At 47.3% G+C, this 18,046-nt stretch overlaps 1 protein-coding gene across 1 annotated transcript in view; it reads right to left on the bottom strand.

Moving 5' to 3' along the window:
• The window catches only part of srcin1b (SRC kinase signaling inhibitor 1b), a 129,610-nt gene that overhangs the window by 21,451 nt on the left and 90,113 nt on the right, over positions 1-18,046 (bottom strand). The window contains exons 7-12 of the mRNA XM_080871999.1: positions 15,142-16,079; positions 13,755-13,844; positions 11,037-11,077; positions 2,975-3,135; positions 2,048-2,223; positions 1,513-1,643 (exon numbers count right to left, since the gene is read on the bottom strand). Of these exons, the coding sequence (XP_080728125.1) occupies positions 1,513-1,643; positions 2,048-2,223; positions 2,975-3,135; positions 11,037-11,077; positions 13,755-13,844; positions 15,142-16,079 (1,537 nt within the window). The remainder of the gene's footprint in view (positions 1-1,512; positions 1,644-2,047; positions 2,224-2,974; positions 3,136-11,036; positions 11,078-13,754; positions 13,845-15,141; positions 16,080-18,046) is intronic.

Below are 18,046 nucleotides of genomic sequence, written 5' to 3'. Positions count from 1 at the left end.
CACCGACAGACACAGAGCTGCTCACCAGCGGAGCGGTGGGGTATCATTTGCATATAGCAGTAAAATTAAAAAACTATTATCTTAACTAAGTGGTTAATTTCATTAACCAGTCATCAGTACAGATGTTCCACTAAAGCATCCAAATCAGTTCCAATACAAAGATCAGCATGAACGTTCCCTCAGTTGTTGTAATACAGTTTAATATCCAGAAATTCATGAAAAAGAGGATTTATGACAATTAGCAGTTAGAAGTCAGCAGGAAGTCACGGTAGGTCACTAATTAACATCTGAAAATGATACTGCATGCTCTGAATTCATTCTAAAAAGAAACTCAAAGGTAAAGCACGACGATGGACGTAATCAACGATGTAAAAATAAACACCAGCGCTGTGTGGAGGATTGGTGACAAGGAAATAGACTGATCTTCATTTAGCAATTTTCTATTCCTGATGACTAAAGGAGCTTGGAAAGAAAAGCACCTGGACTTCTTTAGAAGCTTCTTCACTTCTAAGAGAAACTGGTGGAGAATCCCAGGTTTTTATGCCCTATTGAAAGTGTCCCTTAGAGGGTCGTGGACCCACTATGGATCCTCTGCCTAATCACACGATTAGTTTATCACAGATTAACCTACCACACATCTCTTTGGACTGTGCGAGGTAGTCACAGAAAACATGCAAACTCCACACAAGAGCTCGGGAGAGCAGATTCAAACAAATAGCTTTTGTGCTGCGAGACAATGGTGCCAACAGTTCCTCAGTGCAAGTTGGAACATAGCATGTTTGACATATAATAATTTTCTATGTGGCATAAAGCTACAGAGATATGGCCGGGCTAATATAAACAGATTATCAGAGGGAAGATGTAGGATGAGGGTTAAACTTATCAATAACAGGTAAATGTTCCTGGTGGGCAGCAACAAACGGCAGGAAGACGAAATAAACATCAAACTTCAGCTGAGAGAATGTCTGACAACAGTTATTAATATGCTCATCCATGGTTTGGATGACTTTCTATGAATGAGTCTTGATGCTAAGCTTAATGTCCACACTAAAATCTTAGCCAGCCCAAGAGTGATTCCAGACTGTGGTGTGCACCGTGTGATTAAAATACCTTAAAGGTGCACTGCACATGAATAGTGCTACTAGAAAGATGGACAGAAAGACAGCTGGAAACTTCTGAGGGTCTCATTTCATGTTGATAAAATATAAACAGCGCACTAAAGAAATGAGAGCCTCATCCAACGCAGGACATGACTGCATCTGCAAACGAGGTCAAAACATCATCACTTAACAAGCAAACGGGATCGAGGGATCAAAGACTGAAACACAGAGACGTAACACAAAGGGTGAAAGGTCGAGGAGTTAAACACTCCAGGGGTTAGGGAAGGGCTTCCTGATCAGTAATGGCAGATGTAGTTTATGTCCTCTAGTCTCGTTAACTGAGAGGATTTTAAAGCGTCGAACATTCAAAGAACAAACAAAACATCACAGATTTGGTCATGACAGCATTTACTTTTTAGCTCAGTGAGTGTCTCTCCCAGCATCCTCAGCTCTTTGCTCTTCTGCTCCACGTCCTGCTCCGTCACGAGCCCGTGATTCACGGACGAGTTCCTCTGGAGCTCCTCCACAGACTTCTCCAGGTCGCTGTGAAGGACAGAAATTTGTAAATGTCTTTTATTTTGAAAATGTAACTGTTCACACCTGAATTCACAGTGGATGCCCTGCAAATTTTAAAACTGAGTGTAAGACTTTATTCATGTACTACTACTCATCTACTACTGGCTTCCAAAACATTTACAAAATAGTCCCAAAATTGTGCTTGTTGCCAGCACCATCGTTTAGCAGATGAATGCAAAAAGTTTTTTTTTCCTGGTTTGATTTTGATGTGAAGCTTAAACCAGGAAATAATGAAACTTCAGCTAAACATACCAGGAAACACTGTCTACACTTTGCGTAAACAACTGGAAACATCATGAATCGTTCACCTCACCGAACCAACCGAGACCACCTGACTGTTTGCTGTGCTTCTTACTTAAGATCAAACTCACTGCAGCTGTTGGATGAGCAGCTCCTCCTGGTTTAGGTATTTGAGCCTCTCCTCCTCCACTAGGAGGCGCTGTCTCTGAAGCGGGTCCTCCTGGGTGCGCATGGCATCCAGCATCATGAGGCTCAGTTCAGACTCCGTCTGTCTCAGCAGGGCGAGCACCGAGTCCTGGTTCTCCAGCTGGGAAACAGAGTCACAGCTTAAAACTTGAACTGGTTTCCATTCACACTATTGGATGAGTGCACGTACCCAAATATTCAAACTGCATTTGTGAGTTTATGAGGTAAATGTACTGAAGTTAAAACTTACTCTCCTGAGGGATCAAACAACATCTGGTGTGTTGGTCTGTTTGCAAAAAGAGCTCCTACTCTGTTAGAGGAAAACTCCCCAGTAATCCTTTATCTTAATCGAGGGACTCAACTCTAACAGTACTGCAAGCTGCACATATTACATATCCCCCTTTGAGGCTACCGCACATAGATAAAACCCTCTTAACTCAATGGTTACAAGGCTCTTTTAAATAAAGTGCAATAATATGAAACATGGATCAAAAAGTAGTTCTTAAAGGATTCTATAAGTTCTACATTTTAAACAATATATAATAATAAATGATGAAAATAAATGTATATTATTCTCCTAATCTTTGTGAACTCGTTTCACTTTAGTTCTTTTCTAAAAAATCTGCTTTTCCTCTGCTGCTGGCGCAGAGCCGAGGAGACCCACCAACAGTGAAACAGAGAGCAAAGGAGGGAAGCAGGTGATCAACGCTATTCAATGTATTGTACAGTGGGGCATTAATATTAATATTTGGTCCAAGCTTGCACAACCTTGCTGACAAAAAATATGACATCACGGGAGGGGAAAAGTGTGGGTGACACGCTAGTTTGCATATTTGAAAATAGTTTTCAGTCAAAATTGTCTGTTTACAAACCTGCATGTTGCGTAGCTGTGACAGCTGTTTGCGCAGGGCGTTGGTGTTCTGCTGCAGGCTTTGTAGGTGGAGCTGCATCTGCAGGCGGGACACCGTCACAGGCTGGTTGGGCCCCGAGGGTGGAGGAGGCATCAGGGCCAGAGGAGCAGATGGTGTCAAAGCTGCCCGGCAGAAAGTGATATTCATTTCAGGGAACTCATTCATTCCTTGTATTGGGATCCTTTAGAGCACATTTAGAGCTGATAGAAAATTGTCCCAGAGTACTGTTACCAAATCAGAGGCTTCAAATGAAATCTGCATTTTGAGAAACATCTGCTGGTTGACTGCATGAATACAGAATATACTGGATGTTTGCACATTTGAAAACAGAAATCCAGGACAAGTTCTATCTGTGCTGCAGGTCAGAGGTGGAGATTACAGTCTTATGTAGACTCAACAGTGATAAACAGCATGGGGAGGCTTCGGGGACAAACAGGATCGGGAGTGAAAAACAGCAGTTCCATTTAATCCGAGAGTCTCGTTATAGAGGCGTCTCCCAGACAGCCACAAAGTGTGAGTGTTTCTAAATGAGAAAATCCTCTTGAATGGCGATGAGTGCTACGTTCTGACACACGCATCATGCAGAACAAGACAAAGGAAAGTAACTGGAAGACAGTCAGTTAGTAACAGAGGAGGGGGTGTAAGAGTTGCATTTCAAGGCTTCTTTTAAAACTAATTACAGCTGTCCACACCAAGGAGGAAGACTGTAACACCCCAATGCTGACACCTGTACAGGTGAGGAAATGGTTCTGTGTATAACTGATTATGGGCACAGTTGCTGCAGCTCTCCCGGTCAACCAGAATTCAGCACAGCCTTCATCTTTCTGTAAGCTTTTAACTGCCAGCACAGAGTCCACAGATAAGAGCTCAAGCAAATCGAACCATTACTGACTAACTTTTATCATTCAGTGAGACACGCAGATAAAAATCTGACAGGAGAAAAAAGGAGCAGCTGGAGTGAATGGGAGAAGTTAAAATATAAAAATCACAACTAAAACGACTCTTCAGAAGAGTCTAATTCAAGTCGCAAGGGACTCAGAACATCCAGACTTATCTGTAATTTGCGATGAAATAAGATATGAATTGAAATTGCAAAATATCATCTTTTTAGATCCTTAATAGGAAAAAAGGAGGCTAAAACTGAACACTTTATGTGAAGAAATCAATGTTTCTAAAGATGTTTCCGCGTTTCCCACAAGCAGCTAATTTTCTGACGCACAAACGTTCAAACATCAAACTCTTTTGATCGCCTGCAAATTCATCCTTAGTTGAAAAGCTGAAGGGAAAAACTTTGACAAAGCAAAGAGTTTGTCGTGTCCAATTTAATGCAACTCAGCGATTTCTCACTCAAAAACACAGGAAACTATGGAGGACCAAAACTGCCAAAATTACAATGCAATAAAGAAAAAAAATAAATGGCTCAAGTTTAAAAATGTGCATAATGTAAGGAATAATCCACTAAAGAAATTTTTTTTATTGTAGTTGATATGTTATACCCACACACACATATTGTTTTTCCTATTTGATTCTATTTTTTAAATATACATTTTATTTTTTTATAGACAGTTTTACGAATCATTTAATTATAATTTTCCAGATGTATTCCCTGGCTTCTTTCTTCATCTCTGTTTCCATGCAACATTTGAGCACAGCTGTCATTTGAAAAAGTGTCGTGAGGTTGAATTTGGATCCATCTGTTGTCTGATGGTAGAATGGATGACAGGAATTAAAATATTCTCTGAGCCAATCATCATATCATCAGATAATTCAAAAGTCTGCCAGTGACAACTTAGTGAGCAAGCGAGCTAAGGTTAGTCGGCTACTGCAACGAGTAATATGTCTGGATTATCATATAAATAGTATTTTAGGCGTGAGGTTAAAATTATGATTGACAACAGAAACGTATTCGATTGATGGAGTGCAGCCCAAAGTCTTCTAAGAAAACCCTCCTTATGCCATTACGGCACCGCGAAGTGGCTCCCATGACGGTGCATTCAGAGACACTGCGCTTCATGTCTTACTTATAGTGTGTTAAAGTGTCTTATTAACCTGAAGAAGTCTGGCTATTCTCTTATGACCACTACCATCAGCAAAGCATTTTCTGAGAGAAGACACCTGTGGCGGAGGCGTGGCCCCGGGCGCAGCTGCAGGGGAGGAGTGCAGCAGAAGGCTCAACAGGGCGGCGCTGCGAGGCCGGTAAGAACAGCTGATGGTGTTTATGTACTGATGATGGTCTCCCTCCGCTGTGTTTATAGTGAGACGGGGAGGGGCGGCCAGAGGAGAGATCAGCTGGGCTCGTGAGCTGTCAGACTGTACGACTGAGTCAGCTGTCAAAACTCAACACTCAAAGCTTCAATAAATGTGGAAGTTGGCAGTACATACCTGTGTGTGCGTGTGTCTGTGCCTGGTGTATTCCACAAGTGGTGCCGAAACCCAGGAAAGTGCCGGTGGGGGAATGTCCGACCCACAGGCCGCGCCACCCGCCCAGCCTCTGCAATTCTTGGCGCAGATGCTGGCGGAGATGGCGACGATGAGCCGGGATCAGGCGGCCGACCAGCGTGCCCACCTGGCCGCGCTGCAGGAGCAGACGGACCGACAGACGCAAATTCTGGAACGGCTGGTCGGGGCCGCTGCCACGCCGAAGCCCTCGCCACTGTCGGTGGCGGTGCCCCGGATGGGGGACGGGGACGACCCACAAATTTTTTTGGAGACCTTCCGTGCCACGGCGGAGGCTTGCCAATGGCCGCGGGAGGAGTGGGCTCCGCGGCTGCTCCCCCTGCTGTCTGGGGAGGCACAAACAGCGGCCCTGAGTCTGCCTCCGGCGTCGAGGAGCAGCTTCCCGGACGTGAGCCGGGCGGTGGTGGACAGGCTGGGGCTCACCGCCGAAGACCATCGCCGGCGGTTCCGGGCCTGTCGGCTGGCTACAACGGACCGACCATTCGCCTGGGCCCGGCAGCTGCGCGACGCGGCGGTGCGCTGGCTGCAACCGGGGGCATCGGAGGGCGAGACGAAGCTGGTGGACAAGGTGGTGCTGGAGCAGTTCATGGAGGGGTTGCCAGCGGAGGCGGCGAGATGGGTCCGGTGCCACCGGCCCGCAAGCTTGGAGGTAGCGGTGACGCTGGCGGAGGACCACCTTGCCGCTGGAGCAGGGGAACCCGGGGACGCCGGACGGAGGCCGAACAAACAGGCCCCAGTGCCGGCCCCGAGGCGCCGTGTGCCGGCACCAGGGCAGGCCGAGCGGCTGCTGGCGCTGAGCCCCACTAACCCTTTCGCGGCGTTGGTGCCGTCCAGGGGAGCCGAGCCAAGTGGAGCCGCCCCCGAGCCACGGAGAGCAGCACAGACGCCGGGGCCGGAGTGTTGGAAGTGCGGGCAGCCGGGGCACCTGAGGAGGGATTGTCCGCTTATGGAAGTGGGGCAGGTGTTCCGCGTTGCTGGCGCCCCAGCACCCTCCCCCGGTCCAGGAGGGACATACAGTATTCCGGTAAGGACTCGAGGGGGTATACGCCAGGCGTTGGTGGACCCTCGTACACCAAAGCTTGGTTCGCCCCGGGGCATTGCTGGAGGCAGAATGGGTGGAGGTGAGGTGTGTGCATGGTGACGTTCACAGGTATCCCATAGTGCCGCTGTTATTAAAGTATAAGGGCAAAATGCATAGAGTAACGGCGGCGGTTAGCCCGCGCCTGTCGCACCCCCTGATTCTGGGTACCAATTGGCCGGGGTTTCATCAGCTACTGGGGCAGTACGCGGGGGTGCGATCACGACCGGAAGCGGGGTGTAGCGTGTGCGCGGCATTCAGCGGTGACGCGGGGTCGTCCGACACCGACTCCGGGGGGGAGGAGCCGGCGGGTCCCTCACGGGACGTCCCGCCGGCCCCGGAAGTGTCCCCCATGGGTGATTTCCCACTGGAGCAGTCTCGTGACGGCACCCTACGCTCAGCCTTTGACCAAGTGATGGCTATTGATGGTCACGTGGTGCGCCCTGAGGCCGCGCAGACCTACCCGCGTTTCGTCTTATTAAACGACCGGTTATATCGAGTGAGTCGTGACACTCAGACCGAGGAAACACACACCCAGTTGTTGGTGCCGCAGGGCCGCCGGGAAACTCTTTTCCAGGCGGCCCACTATAACCCCATGGCAGGGCATATGGGCTACGAGAAAACTCTGGAGCGAATAACGGCCCGATTTTATTGCCCGGGCATCCGAGCGGATGTGCGCCGCTGGTGCGCGTCCTGCCCGGACTGCCAACTTGTTAACCAGCCGGCCATACCGAAGGCGCCGCTGCGCCCTCTCCCCCTCATTGAGGTCCCGTTTGAGCGCATCGGCATGGACCTCATCGGGCCGTTTCACCGGAGTGCACGCGGCTACCGCTTTGTGTTAGTCCTGGTGGATTACGCAACGCGGTACCCGGAAGCAGTTCCGCTGCGCACCATCTCTGCAAAGAGTGTGGCGCAGGCACTGTTTCAGGTCATCTCCCGAGTCGGAATCCCGAAAGAGATACTGACTGACCAGGGCACGTCGTTTATGTCTCGTACACTGCGGGAACTGTACGAATTACTGGGGATTAAATCTATTCGGACCAGCGTCTACCACCCTCAGACTGACGGGCTGGTGGAGCGGCTGAATAAGACTTTAAAGTCCATGATTCGGAAGTTCATTAACGAGGATGAACGCAATTGGGATCACTGGCTAGACCCTCTGTTATTCGCAGTGCGGGAGGTGCCCCAGGCCTCCACGGGATTTTCTCCCTTTGAACTGCTGTTCGGCAGGAGGCCACGTGGGGTGCTCGACCTGATTAAAGAAAACTGGGAGGACGGTCCGAGCCCCGCCAAAAATGAGATTCAGTACGTGTTGGACCTGAGAGCAAAACTCCACACTTTGGGGAGGTTGTCACGGGAGAATTTGCTCCAGGCTCAGCAGCGTCAGCAACGCCTGTATGACAGAGGGGCTAGGCTCAGGCAATTCTCACCGGGAGATAAAGTGCTTGTGTTACTCCCTACTTCCAGCTCGAAGTTGCTCGCCAAGTGGCAAGGACCCTTTGTGGTCACACGGCGAGTCGGGGACGTGGACTATGAGGTCGCTCGGTCGGACAGGGGAGGAGCCACGCAGATTTATCACCTCAATCTCCTCAAACTGTGGTGAGAGGTTGAAACCGCTTCTCTGGTGAGCTTGGTGAAGGAGAGAGATGAGTTGGGGCCTGAGGTGCCAAATTCTATCATTCCCGCCTCCCTCCCTTGTGATGACCATCTCACACAGGCCCAGAGAGCGGATGTTGTCGCGTTGCAACAGCGTTTTGCGGACGTGTTCTCCCCCCCTGCCCGGCCGGACGTCCCTCATCGAGCACCATTTCGTGACGCAGCCTGGCGTGACGGTGCGTTCACGGCCCTACAGGCTCCCGGAGCACAAGCGAAAAATCGTGCAGAGGGAATTGGCGGAAATGCTGAGGATGGGAGTAATAGAAGAGTCGCACAGCGCCTGGTGTAGCCCCATCGTTCTGGTGGCGAAGAAGGATGGGTCTATACGGTTCTGTGTCGACTATCGTAGGGTGAACGAAGTGTCACGCTTTGATGCCTACCCCATGCCTCGGGTCGACGAGCTCCTGGACCGGTTAGGCACGGCCCGCTTTTTCACGACACTGGACTTAACCAAGGGCTATTGGCAGATTCCCTTGTCTGCCGAGGCCAGGGAGAAAACGGCCTTCTCCACTCCGTACGGTTTGTACCAGTTCGTGACACTTCCGTTCGGCCTGTTCGGGGCCCCGGCCACTTTCCAGCGTCTCATGGACCGGGTACTGCGTCCGCACGCAGCGTATGCTGCCGCCTACCTGGATGACGTGATCATCCACAGCGACACCTGGGCGGAGCATGTGCTGCGGGTGGCCGCGGTCCTGGAGTCCCTGAGGGGGGCGGGGCTCACGGCCAATCCGAAGAAGTGCGCGGTTGGACGGAGGGAGGTGCAGTATCTGGGGTACCACCTGGGGGGCGGGCAGGTGCGTCCACAGGTGGAGAAGACGGCGGCTATCGCATCCTGCCCGCGCCCCAGGACGAAAAAGGAGGTGAGACGGTTCTTGGGGTTGGCGGGTTACTATCGTCGCTTTGTGCCGGGGTTTGCGCAGCTAACCAGCCCCCTGACCGATCTCACTCGAAAGGGTGCCCCGGATCTGGTCCAGTGGACGGGGCCGTGCCAGGCGGCGTTTGTGCAGGTGAAAAAGGCTCTCTGTGGGGAGCCGCTTCTTCACACTCCTAACTTTTCCCTCCCTTTTGTTCTGCAGACTGACGCCTCGGACAGAGGGCTGGGAGCCGTTTTGTCCCAGCAGGTGAGGGGGGCTGACCGCCCTGTCCTATACATCAGCCGGAAGCTAGCGGAGCGCGAGCGCCGGTACAGCACCGTGGAGAAGGAGTGCCTGGCCATCCGGTGGGCGGTCGGCTCCCTGCGCTATTACCTCCTGGGACGCTCATTCACCCTCTGTTCGGACCACGCCCCGCTGCAGTGGCTCCACCGCATGAAGGATGCCAACGCCCGGATCACCCGGTGGTATCTGGCGTTGCAGCCCTTTAAGTTCAAGGTGATCCATAGGCCGGGGGCGCAGATGGCGGTGGCCGATTTCCTCTCTCGCTCGCGGGGGGGAGTTGGCTCGGCCGGACGGCTCCCCGGCCTCGAACGGGCGGTGGGGGTGTGTGGCGGAGGCGTGGCCCCGGGCGCAGCTGCAGGGGAGGAGTGCAGCAGAAGGCTCAACAGGGCGGCGCTGCGAGGCCGGTAAGAACAGCTGATGGTGTTTATGTACTGATGATGGTCTCCCTCCGCTGTGTTTATAGTGAGACGGGGAGGGGCGGCCAGAGGAGAGATCAGCTGGGCTCGTGAGCTGTCAGACTGTACGACTGAGTCAGCTGTCAAAACTCAACACTCAAAGCTTCAATAAATGTGGAAGTTGGCAGTACATACCTGTGTGTGCGTGTGTCTGTGCCTGGTGTATTCCACAACACCTTATTCTGCCAGCTCAATAGATATTTTCTTTCTTCAGACATTCTCTGTAAGTCCTACAGGTGGGTTTGTGAAACTCCCAGTACATCTGCAGTTTCTCTCAGAGAGCCTGTCTGGTACCAACAACCTTACAACCTTCAAAGTCACTTAAATTGCCTGATGATTAGTTTGAACTTCAGGAGGTTGTTCCATGTGACCATATGTACATCCCTAAATGAGTTCCTGCCACATGATTGGCTGATATTTTTCCCTAATGAGCAGCTGTCCCTAAAAAAGTGGCTGATGATTGTATACTTAACATTTGCTTTGTATAATACAAACTAACAGGGGGCAGTTACCCAGCTGGCTATTACTTAGCTACTCAATGTGCTTGGCATGGGCAGTCCGAGTTAAATTCATCAGTAAACTGATAGTCAGGTATAAAAGTCTCCTGAGGTTATGAAGAGCAAATAAAAAGGTGAACTAGCGAAAAAACATGTTATGCAAATGCAAATAAAACAGAAATATCACATATTTTAAATTTTATTAAGCCAGTTTTATTTATTTGTTTATTTAATCATTTCTAATTTTGGCAGTTTAGGCCCTCCATAGAACAAAGGGGAAAGTGAAGGACACAAGGTGTCAGAGAGGCAGATCCTTCAAAATGACATGTATACATGTACTAGGAACTCATGGGACTCCAGATAAAAACAGGGAAGGGGTGAGACGGGGGGTACCAGACACTTCAGGAACACATACAGTAGCTACCTTTCTTTTTTATAGTTCGTCCAGCTAAAACAAGAAGCATGGGCACCAGTTACAGAGCAGCAAAAGCCAGCGTGTACAGTACAGTACAGTATGAGGAAGCTTGCAGAATCAGCCATTACAATCACATATGAGGCTCCTTAAGAATTATGCAGAGAAAATGAAATAGCAGCAGCTCTGTGTGAGGAAAAAGAGCTAATTTATGTGGCTATCAAACAGGCAGCAGTGTGAAGCAGTGACAGGCAGTGATAGGAAATACTTTGTCTCCTTTTCTTTCTTTTTTTTTGGTAGTGAGCACTTACTGTCAGTTCCTGAGCAGTCACTGGCTGACTCAATCTTCTCCCTGGAAGAAGCAAGTGTTAAAGTACTTACAGCCAGAACACACTATCGACTGAGCTACTGAGAAGCTATTGATATATGGTGGAAAATGTGTGAATGTAGTGTGCGTGCTGCTGTAGTCGGGATTTTTTCCCTCGCTCCTTCACTATTCCCTACATGATCTACCGTAGTGGGAAGATCGCTGTTTAACATAAATTTACATTTTTTCTTCCTCAGCTGAAGCAAAACACATATGAATTTTAAAGCTTTTTCCACATCATAACAACCAGAAAAAAGGCGGAAAACCAACAGAGATGATAAGGCCTGCAGTTATTTATTAAATATATGCATTTATTAAAAGGTTTCCCTGGTTTTTGGATGTTGAAATGAACACCCACAATAGTGACTCAAAAGAAATGTGGGAGGTTCAGGACACAGGAATCCTGGCTGCTACAAACTAAAAGCATCAGTAGGGCTTCTCGCCTTTCAGGTTCCAGCCAGCAGCTTCATTTTCTTTAATATGACATTGCAATAAAGTGCACAACACAGAATCAAAAACAGTTTCTCTTCAGTTTCATAAACAGTACTTGGATTGTAACCTGCCCTTCTTCTATTTTCCCACAGTGTTTAAATTTGTCTTATGTTTTAATGATGTTGGGGTACAGCAAATCTGAGGCTTCCCGGGGCTTCCAAATGCTATCCTGCTGAGTCTCTAATGCCTCCCAGAAACACACACACACACACACCAAGAAACACACAACCAAAAAACAGCATCTGTCAGCATGTCTCTGGCTCCAGTAATACCAAATATATCCATCCAATCTCATCTGTTAATACAAAATCCCTGAAAGACAAATTAAAGGACTTAATTAAGGATGCTCGGCTCCAACATTTGGATCGAATATCAACCCGATCCTACTCAGAGAGCTCGAGTGGGTATCGGTGGCCCCGGGGTGAACTGAATTAACTTCATCAGCACATCAGCAGTGCGCTGGCTGCTACAGCAGGGAGGAAGCTCACGGCAAAAGGTCAGCAGTTTGGAGGTGTTTAATGTTGGTGACAAACAGCTTTTCTCTGGATCTTTGCAAAAGTTTTTGACTTCACCACAAACTCTGGTCAAACAACTCGACATAACCAAAACATGCAATGATAAGTCTTTCCCTGTTTCTCTCACAGCTTGGCCTGGTACTTAGAAAGTGCTGCACTTTTGCATGCACACACACCACTTTGCCTTAAATTGTTTTTATCAGTCATGGGAACACTGACACTGAAGTATTGAGCTCTCTAGTGGGCTTTTTTTAATCCTGAATGTTTAACACAAGACCCCTGAAGAATGGAGGGGAAGTGTACTGGTACTGGTACTGACTTTCAGGAGCGGCAGAGAAGTATGTCAGGCTGGTGTAGGAAATTTATGAGGACAGCAACACAAAGGTGAGGGGTGTAGTTGAAGCGACTCGGATTCAAAGTGGGGATGGGATTACATCAGGGATCAGCTGTTTGCTGTGGTGATGGACAGGCTGATCAATGAGGTCATGCAGGAGTCTCTGTGTACTATGATGTTTGCAGACATTTTTATCAGGTGGAAGAAAGCTTGGAGAGGTGGAGGTATGCTCTGGAGAGAAGAAGAATGAACGTCAGTAGAAGTAGAATAAATTCATGCGTGTGACTGAGAGCGAGACAGGTGTAATAATGAAACTATAAATATCAGAGGTTGTGAAGGTAGATGGGTTTAAAAAGCTGGGGTCAAACATCCAAAGCAAGTGCAAAAGAGAGGTGAAGAAGAGAGTGCAGGCGGGGAGGAGTGGGTGGAGGTGATTGTCAAGGGTGAGCTCAGGTTGAGCAGTTTGGAGACAAAATTAGAGAGCCATGGCTGAGATGGTTTGGACATGTGCAGAGGAGGGATAGTGAATATATTGGACAAAGGACGCTGAAGATGGAGCTGCCAGGCAGGAGGAGAAGAGGCCTGAAAGGAGGTTCATGGGTGTGATGAAGAAGGACATGCAGAGGTTTGGTGTAGCAGAGGAGGATGATAGAGATCTGCTGTGGTGAGCCCTAAAGGGAGTACCCGAATGAAGAATTCAAAGTTTTCCCCAAGGACACTTCAACATGCTGATAGGAAGAGCCAAGACTCAAACCCCTGACCCTCTGATGAAGAAGCATCCTGACATTCCCTCTCAGCCACAGCCTGCCGTGTAAAGCCTGTTAAAAAGCCTTTATCACACTAACAATATGTTTCTGTCCACTTCATTAATATCTTACAAACTTCGATCACATAAAACTTTAAGCCTGAATGCTAAAACTGCACGCTGCAAATCTCCCAGCAGTCTACAAATGTTGTAAATGTGATATTTTCTAACACATTATCAACTGAACTGAATTCTTATCAGACTTTTTATGGATGTGGGTAGGTCGTACTTCATGTACTTTTCTGTATTTCCAAGTTTTCAGGGCAGTGTGTAAGGAATGAATCTGTAAATGGGCTTTGGATTAGTTCAAAAGAAGTGTAAGAACAAATCGTACACTAGGTAACAACTACAAAATGGATTTGTTCGCTTCAGACAAACGTGTGTCTGTGTTTGTGTGTATAAATGAAGTGTTTTCACAGAATTTCTATGCATGTTTGTTGCGTGTGTGTGTGTGTGTGTGTGTGTGTGTGTGTGTGTGTGTGTGTGTGTGTGTGTGTGTGTGTGTGTGTGTCTTACGGGCTTTCTGCCTCAGGCGCTTTGCTCAGTACTCTCTGCAGCAGCCCGGTCAGGCTGGCTATCTGCTTCTCCATCGCCTCCATACGCTCCCTGGATTCAAAGATGCACAGAAATGGTGGCTAACAGATGTTTCATACACATTTTACATAAAACATAACTTAAAAGGTTTCTCAGTTTTTAGTCCTCATTTAAAATGTAAAGTCAAGTGTAATTACTTTTGAGTTTTTTGTGTTATGAAATCAATGAAATTACCTCCTCACATAAAAATAAATCTACTTTTGCTTAAACAGCAGCTATCAGGACTGAAAAAGCAAATAAGTGTCGCATGCCAATGGCACATGAAGCTGGCTCCAAAGTGAATCATTTGCCACAGACTCTCGTGCTAAATGCTACAAAAATGGTTCTGGTCTCTAAGTATAGTTTGCTACATTATAACAACTGCAATATGGATGCATTGTTTTAGCATGCCCTTTTGTATTTTAAGACTTGAAATTAGAGGCGTGGCCACTTTGAGCAACACTTGTGTCGTCACTGGGAGCTCTACACTAAACCAGAACATTTAAGAAGTGTGTGCTTTCATTTTGTGAAGTAAATACAATTCTAGTACTTCATTAGTTTATAAACTATCACTAAATGGCAGATATAGGTCTCTCTGCATTGCACTCGTACAGTTAAAGATGCAGCTTGCTAGCCAAGCTAGCTGATGTTAGCAAATAAAATTATATCACCATCAAACTCTCATCACTTCAAAACAAACAAACAAACATGGCAGTGGGCAATATGCCACAATTGAGGCTTTAGAACAAAACTAAATATCTGCATCCATTTTTTTTAAAAACACATTGCCACCACTACATAACTATGATAGTAGCATAATTTTTTTAATCATATTTTTAATATTGATCAGTTCTGCTAAACTGTACAAATTTTATAGTACTTAAGATTGGTCATAACTGTTGTATACGATTTGTCTTCATATATATCTAATTTCTTGCTTGTGCGCTTGCTTAAAACTGTACATAAGCAGATATCCCTGAAGTCCTCATCTTTGCCTGTGATTCACCTGCCATCTCACGTGTTTCTCTATGTAAGCTTCTCAGGATCACTAATCTCTACCATAAGAATAAAGCAGCTGGGGAGTGATTCATAAATTTGCACATCTACCAGTGATAAACAGTACTGACATTCTCATATTAGAAGAGATGCAAGATCACCAAGCTCTGAGCACAAACTGGTTGTTGGTAAGGTGCGAGTAATTTCTAGTTTTAATGGCAAAATTATCAAAATCACTCATGAAGTCTGTTAACATTACCATAGGAAAACAAAGTAGACATCCTCCACACATACACATATGAATTGCCAGCAATTAATAAAAAATGATAAGTACCTGGTTTCTGTCTCATTCCCCAGCAGAGGTGAGCCGAAGCTTCCAGGTCCACCTCCATCCCCTCCGGCACCAGCCAACAGGCACAGCTGCTCTGAGGTGAGACCCAGTCCTGGTCCCTGACCCCGGGCTTTGGGACTTTCCCCAAACACCGAAGAGGTCACAGAGTCTCTTCGCAAACTCTGTCTCCCTGGAGAACCCCGATTGGGCATGGTTGCTCCATAGGAATCTCTCATGTCAGGTATCTTCTGCGGGGAGGAGGGTGGAGGCACCCGCAACCCCATGGCCAACAGAGACGCAGCATAGGCATCGTTATAAAGAGGTCCTCCGGGCCTGTAGAGAGCGCTGTTTTCCATCAGTTCTCCTTGTAGTGCAGCTGCTGAATAGGAGGTGAGTGAACGCACTGATGCAGCACCTCCACCACCCCCACCTCCACCACGGCGGTATAAGGAGCCGTATGGGTCGGCTCTTGCTGGCAAAGGAGAGTGAGGACCCCCTGCGAGGCTAAGCCGACTTGGATCTGGACCCAGAGTGTAGGGGTCTGCGTAAATCCCGCCCCCACCACGATCATCCCCCCTCAGCAGCACCATGCTTCGGGATCCCCCCATTTCATCGTCGGGCTTCACGTCCCTGCGCTCAAGTATGGCACTGGAGGAGGCGCAGAAGGCCGGCTGGGGGTGGTGGGGCTGGTGGGGCTGGTGGAGCTGGGGCTGCTGGTGGGGAGAGGAGTGGTGGGACTGGGAGTGAGGGTGAGGCAGGGAGTGGGTGTGGTGGTGTGGCCCGGCATAGGAAGAAGGCCTTCCGCCACTGTAAAGTAGACGAGCACGGGAGGGTGAGCCTTGGGGAGGGGAAGCAGAGGAAGATGAATGCTGGGAAGACATCGGTGGATTGCTCAGGCGGCGGTTGGGTGGAGAGTCCTGGGGTGCATACACCATCTCCCTCTACAAACAAAGAACATAACTGTTATTCCTGGATACATAGCACATGTCCATCGAGTACAGATCAGTACAGGGTGCTGGAAAGTTTGCCCACAAGTCAAAAGTATAATTTGGGAAGAACATCGTGGGCTTTGTTGAGCATCTATTCTTTACACTCTCATGAAAATTCAAAGGCGTGTGGGAGTTTTTGCCAACAAGTCCACAAGTGGTTGTTAAACTTGCAGAAGGCTTTTGACTGTGTGGAACCTTGGGGAATCCTTTTGGGGGTGCTTTAGGACCACTGCAAGTAAATTTACTAGTCGACTCACTCTCACCTATTGCCATGAATTGAAAGTAGTCTCTAAAAGACTAAGATCAATGATATAAGTGGTGGAAATGACCTCCCTCCAAACGAGATCTAGAATTACAGAGACAGGGTGAGGAGGTCAGCAACTCAAGAGGGGTTTAGAGTAGACCTGCTGCTTTTTTTGCATCAAAAGGAGTCATTTGAGGTTATTCACATATCTGACTAGAAGGCCTCCTTGAGGCATATCTAACTAAAAGGAGACCCCAGGGCAGACCCAGGATATACTAGAGACAATTATGTCAGTTGGTTTGCCTGAGAATGATTCAGCATCCCCCCAGATGAGCTGGAGGCGAGAAGGTCGGTCTGGGCATCTTTATTTAGACCGCTGCCTCAGTGAATCAGACCTGGATAACATTACAGTGGCAAAAATAAAGGTCAACTCTTTTGGCCTGTGTAAATCATAGCGGCTCCACTGTTTTTGTTCACAGTAAATTTTGCTAAACAAGTCAGCAACTGTGCTTTTAGATCATTAGCAAAGTCATTGAATACTAAGATGTGTTCATAATATAGGCAATGTACATTAAGTGTTTGGATAGGGCTAAGAGGGATTTGTCACGCAGCTAAACCAAATGATCTATATTCATTTTTGTTCAAGCCACATGGGAGGCTCGCCAATGTTGACTCACCAACTAAAGAAAATGGTATTGGTAAATGACATTATGAGATTGAAGCCATTTATCCATTCTTACCCAGTCAAAGGGAAGAGATACCACGTCACATGTTGGGAGTCTGCATGAGTGAGGTGGTGCATAGAGAGAACTCAGAGACGTGGTGTTACTGAACATGAACAGGCAAAATAGTCACAAACTCTTTGGTGGAAGTTGCTGCAATCTCACAGGTTGTTGGACAGATTGTGAGTCTGTTAACAGACTGAATCAGTGCTTTACTGATTTTATGTCCTTTCCCCATCTTATCTCTAGTCCACACTTCTAATCCCACAACAGCTGTCATGGGCCTGGAAGTGAGGTTTAAATAGAAAGTGAAACTGAGGATGGTGTCCGTCACCTAGCTGAATATCATTATAGTTACAGTATTAATAATTCGATGGAGCTCTGAGGTCTGAAACGACTTGTTCAAATCCAATAACAAGATTCTTTAGAAATATCATTAAAGTAACAGTTTAAAATTTAAAGTTATACTAAAAGTGCGATTTGTGGAGGAAAAAAGGAATTTGATGTTGAGCCGGGGAGATTAAAAATTTTCACATTCATGAATAATGAAACGCAGCAACCATAATGGACCTACAGGCCATGAAGAGTGCTATTATATTTATTATTTATTGCTTCTGTTAGGGTAACTTCATATAATAATCATGAATTCAAACTAAACAAGTTTAGAACCTAAACTTGACTCCTGACTCTCTAATGAGATTAATCAGTTCATTCACAAAATATTCTTAATCTCGTGTTTTGCGCTTGTACACAGTGGATTCAATCAAACACAACACAGAAGATTAAATGTTATTTAGCTGCTGCAGGCCAATCAAATCATGTTATAAAAGCATCCAGAGAAAGCGAGCTAGTTGTTGCGGAGTTCAGCATTAAAATGAAGAAGACTTGATGATTATAGCACGTCATCACACTGTTATTATATAAAAGACATTACATATTCTGCAGCATGTCAC

This window comes from Rhamphochromis sp. 'chilingali' (assembly GCF_963969265.1).
Source record: "Rhamphochromis sp. 'chilingali' genome assembly, chromosome: 22".
In the NCBI taxonomy this organism is placed as follows: Eukaryota; Metazoa; Chordata; class Actinopteri; order Cichliformes; family Cichlidae; genus Rhamphochromis; species Rhamphochromis sp. 'chilingali'.
Note: the sequence above shows the minus strand (reverse complement) of the source record. Positions and strands in the feature narration are given on the sequence as shown.